The 8,935-nt window shown below is 45.9% G+C and overlaps 1 protein-coding gene across 1 annotated transcript in view; it reads left to right on the top strand.

Annotated features, from left to right (window-relative positions):
* The first annotated feature begins 325 nt into the window (after positions 1–325).
* Positions 326–8,935, top strand: part of FNDC1 (fibronectin type III domain containing 1) — a 1,317,427-nt gene continuing 1,308,817 nt past the window's right edge. The window contains exon 1 of the mRNA XM_078649203.1: positions 326–553. Coding sequence (XP_078505329.1) covers positions 424–553 — 130 coding nt within the window. The 5' untranslated portion in view covers positions 326–423. The remainder of the gene's footprint in view (positions 554–8,935) is intronic.

Genomic DNA, 8,935 nt, shown 5'->3' with positions numbered 1-8,935 from the left:
CAGGTCAAGACTTGGCTGTTCTCATAAACATAAGTCTTCCCTTCTACCTTTGCTCTCTGGTGCTTTAATGATTGAGCAAGGGTCTGCTGTACAGTGCTATATTTTGTCCTTCGGGGCAGCAGTGCCCTTAACAAGCCGGCCTCTCAAGACCCCTCTCACTGCTGGTAGACCTCAAGACAAATGATTCCCATGCCTACGCTGTGAAGACGGCACTGCAGGAAATCTCACAGACAACCAGCAGAGGGCGGCAAAGGACAACTAAAGTGATATCGCATCTCTGAGCCAAAAAGGAGGCCGGCAGTGCTGAGGGTACGCGGCTAGGGAAGCAGAGATGTCATTGGGGCTGAACGCAGGGTCGGAAAAGGAGTCCTCCAGTGCAGGCTTAGACCAACTATTGCCCCTGCTGGACATCGCTGCGCGACCATGCCGAACCCGTGCACCTTGAGGTGGATGCTGCTGTGCCCCAGGATGCGCGCCCTGGCTCCTGCGCTGCCCTCCCTGGTAGCGGGACTACTGCTCCTGGCTGCCCTGCTCTCAGCATCTGAGGCTCAAGGTAGGTGGTGGTAGAAATAATTGCCCTCCAAACCAGCAGCCCTACACAGCAAAGGCACCATTACCCTAGGCTAATACCGATTGGGGTGGGGGCGTTCTGTTGGGTGCATTTTTTTTTCGGGGGGGTGCATAGAAGGCTGGTCTCGAGTGGAGGTATCTTACTTTTGCTGTCCATTTTCTAGCCCCCCCCCCCCCACACACACACACACACACACACTCCTCGCGTAACTGTATATATATCTTCAACAGTTGTTGCCCAGAAAGTACTCTTTTTCGGTTTCAAACTTTTACCATTGGCTTGTTAGAAATACGTGGAAAGAATCCATTCCATTAAAAAAATGCTTTTGAGCAGAATGCCAGGTACAAGTTAAAGTGCCTGATGTTCACGTGAGTATCGATTTATTAACCCATGTGATGCGAGCAGTTATTCCCAAAGATTCCCACCTCACGCCCGCCCTCTCCTCTCACCCCTGTCCTTTCTGTCAGGTTGAAGAGGCAAGTGTAACCAGGTCCGAGCCTCACTGGGCCAGCCCATCAGCCTCTGTTGGACCGTTACTTTTCCGTGCAAACATGGAGACGTTACCGCCAATCAATCATTCATCCATCAAATCATACATGCAGTGTTCTAGGGGTGCTTCCGCCAAGTCATTTTCACTGGTTCAGTCTGGCCACAATGTTCTCTAAGTCCAGAGGTCTTCATCATGTTAAGCGGGCCCCCCATTTCAACAAAAAACACGTCGTTGCCCCCCCCCACTCAGGTGAGCAAACCCCCAATATCTTTCAAAATGTATCTGTAATCGTCATACGGTGCATGGGAGTTTAGCCAAAGGGCTAACCTTTAAGATAGGTGGGTACACATTCCGTTCCACAAAATAATTCAGCAGAAATCATTAGGGAAGTGTGTCTGAGCGCCAGTAACATTTTGCCAATGTACTATGGTTTTAAAATAAAACACTGCTGAACAAGACTGTCATTAATATACTGGTAAATAAAAGGTAACTGTTAGCATCATCTTTCGCTGTTATCATCATTTTTCGAATCTTTTCTTCTGGAATAACAGCCGCCTACCACCCTTTTAGAAATATTTAGTTCACCCACAATGTTTATAGCTGACACATTTTTTGCGAGGAAATAAAAGTGCTCCTGTTCCTCATTTTTAGGTACACTCTCTAGAGAATAACAACCCTCCTACATGAAAAGACCTTATGTGACTCGCTCACACTGTTTTAAAATAATCAACAACAGTTTTCGTCTGCATTTATGGATTTTCTTTTACACTCGCTTTTGCTGCTCTAAGTGGGGCATTTTCACGACTAGGCTGATTCCAAAGTGCACCTAACCCAGCTGAATTATCCTGCTCTAATGTATTAAGTATACCTGGTGATTGTTGTAGAATCTTATTTTGCATTATTTCTATTTATTTATATATTGCTTACACCTTGCTGGGGATGTCTAAGCACTTTAGGAAGGGCCACAGGTTCTTCCCGAGTGAGATCGGTACTAATTTTATCAACCTCAGAAAGATAAACGGCTGAGTCGACCTCTGCCATGGATCAGAGTATGTTCCCAGGAGAAGGGTCTAAGCCTTCCAGCCCTCTGTCGGACAACTGAGCCCTCTTCCTTCAGCTTGTCGACTTTCTGGCCTGTCTCAATGGAAATAATTTAGGGGCATATCAGCAAGGACCGGCGTTAATTATCGCTCAGCGCGCTTAGCGAGAGGATAATTATCGCCGGCTAATGCTGAATTTTATCGCTGAGATAGCGTGCTATCAGCCACGCTTATCTCAATAGCGATAAAATTCAAGGCGCAAGCTGGCGAATGTGCGATTATCGCTGGAAATCCAGTGATAATCGCACAACGTTTACCGATTGCTTGCTGATAGGGCAGGGCAGACTTAGCCATGATATCCACCTTCCATAGGATATCATGGCTAAGTCAGTTGAAAAGCAGGCGTAAGGAAAGTAGCGATAACCGAGGTTAGCGCTACTTTTCTTGTCGCTCTGCAGGTTAGTGTGAGGCTAGATATTAGGAGAAATGTCGGGTAGCGACATTTCTCCCGTTATTTTGGGGTAGAAAGCCCACTTTGCATCTCATTAGAGATGCAAAGCTGGGCGTGCAGGAAAATGGAGCCGAGGCAAGGATTCACGCGATAGCGTGACCTTGCTAATAGTGCGGTATAATTATCGCCGCTGTCCAGCCGAAAACGGCCCCTTAAGCGGCGCGCTTTATCGGCCATTTTTGGCTTGAATTTGGCAATAATTGTACCGCGCTATTAGCAAGGTCACGCTTTCGCGTGAATCCTTGCCTCGGCGCCCTTTTCCTGCACGCCTAGCTTTACATCTCTAATGAGATGCAAAGTGAGCGTTCCACCCCAAAATAACGGGAGAAATGTCGCTAACCGACATTTCTCCTATTATCTAGACTCACACTAACCTGCAGAGCGACAAGAAAAGTAGCGCTAACCTCGGTTATCGCTACTTTCCTTACGCCTGCTTTTCAACTGACTTAGCCATGATATCCTATGGAAGGTGGATATCATGGCTAAGTCTGCCCTGCCCTATCAGCAAGCAATCACCAAACATTGGGCGATTATCACTGGATTTCCAGCGATAATCGCACATTTGGCAGCTTGCACCTTGAATTTTATTGCTGTTGAGATTTGCGTTGCTGATAGCACGCTATCTCAGCAATAAAATTCAGTGTTAGCCGGCAATAATTATCCTCGTGCTAAGGCGCCGAGCGATAATTATCGCCGGTCCTTGTTAATATGCCCCTAAATTCTTTGTGTTGCATAAGACGCTTTTTTGCTGCTTAAGGCGCCTTCTATATTGTGGGCGATTCCTTGACAGGGAATAACATAATGTAATGCAATGTCATAGCCTTTATAGCTTTTTCACTTTCCCTGCTGGTGGGAGGGCAGACCTAATAATTCAATAGGAAGTGCGACAGGGACCCTGGTGCGGATCTTGTAACTGTTGAGCAATGTATAGAGACATGGATGGCATAAAGAAAAAATGTTATGTGTTCCTTTTATTTTTCTAAATAGACAGGCACTCACGTCAACGCACTGGGCCGCGAAAATATCAATTTAGATGGTCACATGTCAGTCGAACTGTGAACTGTAGATGTTAGAGTCATTTCGATTCCGGTGGAAAAGGTGCATTAGAGAAGGAAAATTATCCAGTTCTAGTCGCTAATGTATCCAGTTTGTCACACTCGTTTTTGTGCAAGGTTATATGAAGCCTTTGGAACCAAAGCACTCCGATATTCTTCCACAGTAAAAAGGAGTGCCTCGGTATACAGAGTCATTTTAAGGATTTTGAGGCCCCTTGACACGACATACTTTGGAGCCCCTGTTTGGGACAACTTTACATTTTATTTTGTATTTCCTGCTAATTCATGCCCGCATGATGTCAAACATACTACATTGTGCGCTAAACTTTCAGAAACAGGTTCACAGAAAAAAACCTGTTGAAATATGTCCTATCCGGGCCCCCATACTTATGAGGACTCTGGGTAAAGAGAAACAGTCGGCAGGTGAGCAGAGATGTTCAGACAGAAAAATGGACAGACTAGGCAGAGGTCAAGTAGAGAGAAAGTTCACTTTCCCAGGGTGTCCCTTGGAAGGTGGGTGTGTGTGTGTGTGGGGGGGGGGGCATGCCTTAAAACGTCTCTGTGGACAGGGACAGGGCCGGCTTTAGCACTGGTGGCGCCTGGTGCCACAATCATTTTGGGCGCCCCCACACCACATGAATGCCTCCTCAGATTCTCTCACTACGACCGGGCATAAGTGCCCCTCATCTCTCCAATCATACGTTTTTGCTTAACACTGCACCGCCTGAGGTCGGCGCCCCCTCCACAGCTCAGCGCCCAGTGCGACCGCACCAGTCGCACTGCCCTAAAGCCGGCCCTGGACGGGGCCAATGACTCACGTTCGATTCTCGGAGGCTCTCGGAGCCGCAAGTCTGAGCCATCTCTCCCCTCTTGTCTGCGAAAATGTTTAACTGGGATGGCAGTCAAGTCATTTATTGGAAGGAATGCTGGGTGCGCAGATAGCTTAAACACCTGCCGATCCCTCACAGAATTATTAGCTTTTTCCCCTTCTGTCTTTTTTTCCCCTCGTTTTTCTGGATCTCATTCCGCCTTACGTGGCTGACCAAATCTTGACTCTTTTCCCATTCATGTCTTTTTCCTGCTCTGATAATTGCTTCCATCCGAGGCACGGAGGAGGCTCTGTCTGAAGGGGACTGTGGCTTATCTCCACCGCTGTGGCGGGGTTCACACGGAGACAAGAGCGTTTAGGGCCCGAGGAGCGAAACACGTGTTTGGAGAGAAATCATAATACCTTGGAAAAAAAAGTGAAAATCTGGGTCCCCTGTAAAATAACGCGAGTTTATTTGCTTAAAAGAAGTACACAAGAACAACCTATTGCTAATTCCAACGCTGACTAGGCTTTCTGAGTAAAATATTGGTTCTAACACCACAAATTATTATTGTTAAATGCAGCGACGCAATTGTACTTGATGGCCCCCCCATGCAAAGTACATTGAAGGGGACCCCCCCTCCGGACTCACTCAGGTGCTCTTAGGCCTGGGTACTATGCTCAGCAGGGCCGGAATGGCCGCAGCGGGCACCAGGCATTTCCCCGGTGGGCTACCAGGGTGGGGGCCGGTTTTGGACCCCTGGAGGACAGTTTTTAATACCGGGGACTAGTTTTGCACTGTAATGCAATATCGGCCCCTGTAACAAAAGCAGCTGTAGTGTTTTCCACGTGCACCCCATTCCCCCCACCCGCGGATGGTCCGACTCAATTGCCAGGGCCGGTTTGCGATCCCAGTCGGGCCCTGGTGCTGAGGGGGCCCCCTAAACTTGGGTCCGCACTGCGGGGGCTGTACAGGTCACCTCCAGAACTGTATGACGCATCATGTCGCAAGGAATGACAGATACATCAGTACTACTGTTGTATCTGTCAACGCAAAACTGACGCATTGCTGGAGTTGTGTCGGTAGCGTGACGCAAGCCCCATGGGAAAGGGCCTGCGTCAGTCTTACGCATGCTGTAAGGCAGGCATAAGATATTGACGCAATGGTGTCCTAGAAGTGGCGCACTGAAATCTCATAGATTTCAATGCGCCACTTCTACAAGGCATTTTGCAGGGGAACACCCACCCTGCATGCATTATAACTGGCATAGGGGTTCACAAAGTGATGCATCTGCCTAGATGTGTCACTTTGTAACTAGGGCCAACATGGCGCACTTTTTACGCCGCCGGTGCGTCACACAAAGTGACGCTCTGGTGGTGCAAAAGTGTCGCAGGGGCTCATAAATAAGCCTAGAAATGTTTGAAATAATTGGGAAATTGGCCTTTACCAGCTCACACTCCTGAGTTTCGAGTCTTTGAATATCCTGAATGGAAGACATTGAGGTAAGCAGATGGCCTACTTTGGCCAAGTGCTCGAATTATTTACGTCCTTTTTAACAGAAAGCACTCATCAGGTGACTTTAGGCCAATTTCAGTACCAGATCAATGAGATCGCTTATGGAGCCCCCAAAGGTCCGGGCTTGTCACTTTACTTATTTCATGTGTATATTTTCCTTCTCTTTGCTCTTACATGATCTTATAGTCTCAATGTATACATGTACGCGGATTATACGCAACTCCTTTTCAGATTATGCAGTTATCTAAGAAATGTTTCTGCATTTAAGGTTTGCAAATGTGGATAGGATCATGATTGCAATTATTTACCCATCTCTTAGAAAGCAGTATCCTTTCCAAATACATTTCAGGTTCATAAACAGTTGGACGATACTTTGTTTGTTTGCTTCATTCCAAATAATTGGACAAGTGCTACATGAGACTTTTATGCTTGAGATATTTCAGTATATCCCTACTTTGGGCTCCACAGCATGTGCATTATCCATCAGCTCAAACGCAATGCAGGTAAAACCAAAGTGTTGAGTATAAGTGGAAACTAGAATTTCTAGGCTAGCCCTTTATGGGTGTAGATTCTGGCCCATGTACTCTGCCAGTAAACTTAGTAAAAATTCTTGGCATCAAAGTTGATATAAAGCCACAATTGGACTGCCAAGTCACAACAGTTGTATCTTCTTGCATATCCCAAATGAGGCGACTTTGCCTGACACACTTCTTCTCTGTGGAATACAGACAAGCAACAGAACTGACTTCCATTGGATACAGACTGGATTGCTCAACAGCTTATATTAGGTCATCAGGACATCTTCCATTGATTGACTGCAGATGGTTCAAAACCAAGTGGCACTCCTCTTAGTGGTCACTGCTAGATTCAGCCGCACTACTACCATTCTTAAATCTCTGCATTGGCCACCGAAAAGTCCCATTAAAGATCAGTGTGCTGTACATTATTAATGCAGAAAGCTCAGTGTAGAAGGTTCAGCCATTTTATTCCTGAGGTAACAAGTTTTAAGGTAGACACATTTTAGTAGACTTTTTGAGAGGGAATTCAGTTTGTCCTGTTGCTACGTCCCATTGTATTAAATAACAGGTGCCTCTTAGCAAAAAATAATTCACATTTTTTGAGAAAAATTCTCCTGCTAAAAGTATGTAATTGGTTTGGCCGGATTATTTTAAAGCAGTTTCACACAGTTTACAGTGTTGTGAGAAAAAAATAAGGAAGTTGGCAATCTGAAATGGAAGTTAGAACCAAAGCTCTCAGGGTTGGAACAGACTTGTAGATCTGGGTTGAACTCTAATCTTGGCAGTAAGAAGGGTTGGTAGGACAGTGGCAGCAGATGTGTGTGGGCTACTTTTTTCTGCGCTTTAAGGGCCTGGTTTGTGGCCAGGCGGACCGGTTTTTAGTGTTAATTTCCCATATATTAAAACAAAGATTGCCTGCAGCAAACACAAATGCATGTTGTCTCACATCCACAAAATGCGCCTTTACAAGTTAAAAACTGACATGATTTGAAAACGTGGGTCACTTTTTTGTTTAGCTATCTGGGTGACTGATGGAGGGCACTTTTATTGTGGTGCCCAGGCTTACTTTTTGTCCCAGTCCGAGCCTGAGTGGCAGAAAGCAGGTGATGCTGCTTTACTGTGTGTTTTCAGCCAAAATAGACTAAAGAGGAACTCTGTACCTTAACTTGGGGCCCATCACAGTTCATTTCTGAACTTGAAGCAAATGGCGAGGAACCCTCAAAGATGTTGTCTAGCAGACCATAGACACACACAGGGCCGGACTGTGAATGTAAACCGGCCTTGGCTATTAAGTATTACCAGCCACGGGGGCAGGGCGGGACTGGCTACCGGGCGTTTTGGTGTGCTGCCAAGCTGGGGGCTGATTTCGTTGATGGGGACCTGCGTGTGCTTAAAACCATTCTTTTTGCTTTGTTCATTTAGAAGCACACGCAGGTCCTCATCAACAAAATCAGCCTCCACTGCAGTGAAATCAGCCACCAGCTTGGCAGCACATCAAAATGCCCGATAGCCAGTCCGGCCCTGCACGGGGGTGGGGAGGTGTTGTTTTTAGGAAATACTGCTGCTGCCTTTGGTCCAGGGGGCCGATATTGCCTCACCAGTCCAAAACCCGCCCCCCAACCTTCCGGTCCACCAGGAAAAAACCTGGTGCCCTCTATGGCCGGCCCGGCTCTGGGCACACATGATTTGGTCTTTGCTTTTGAGTACCCTGGGCAAAGGCCATGCTGACATTTAAAGCTCAACTAGAGAATCTGGATCGTGATTCTTTTCTCAAGTGAAGTCATTGTAAAGTCTGCCTAATGGCTGACAAGGCACCTTTTCTCACCAGGTCGAAGATCTCCTAACCAGAGTAAAAGCTGCAGGTTGTAGGAACTATTTTTGAGACAGATGAGGTCTTGCCAGCAGTCTCTTCATACTATGAGAGCTGACTTCGATCCCATAAAAGAAATGATCAAGGCTGAAATTAAACTTAGATGGAAACCCTTGAGATATTTTGAATACTCATGAGATAAATACATTGGAAAGGAATTTCCATAATATGCTCTTGTCCTGAAAAAGTGGCTCATCCCTGTGAAACAAATGTTGGCTTTAGTGCCTGTATCGTGTTTAATTTCTAATGAGCACAGGTGACCAAAGTATGAAGACTAGACTCTGCATTGTAAACATTGTAACAACAGCATATGAAGGTCACCCTGCACAATGTGGAATTTTCATGATGAAGGGTTTAAGAGTAAAAATGTAGCAATGCTCATGATATAAGATGGGCATGAACTAAAAATAAATATTATCATATACATTTTCCCAAATAAAAGGTTTAAAAAAAGTATATAAGGAATATTATTTCTGTTTTTCATGAAACAATCGTTAAAACTGTACATGTTGCTCTCCACACATGCAAAATATTGTTAATATTAATTTTGATGTAG

This window comes from Lissotriton helveticus, chromosome 6, assembly GCF_964261635.1.
Source record: "Lissotriton helveticus chromosome 6, aLisHel1.1, whole genome shotgun sequence".
Classification (NCBI taxonomy): domain Eukaryota; kingdom Metazoa; phylum Chordata; class Amphibia; order Caudata; family Salamandridae; genus Lissotriton; species Lissotriton helveticus.
This window is presented reverse-complemented; position numbering and strand designations above follow the sequence as displayed.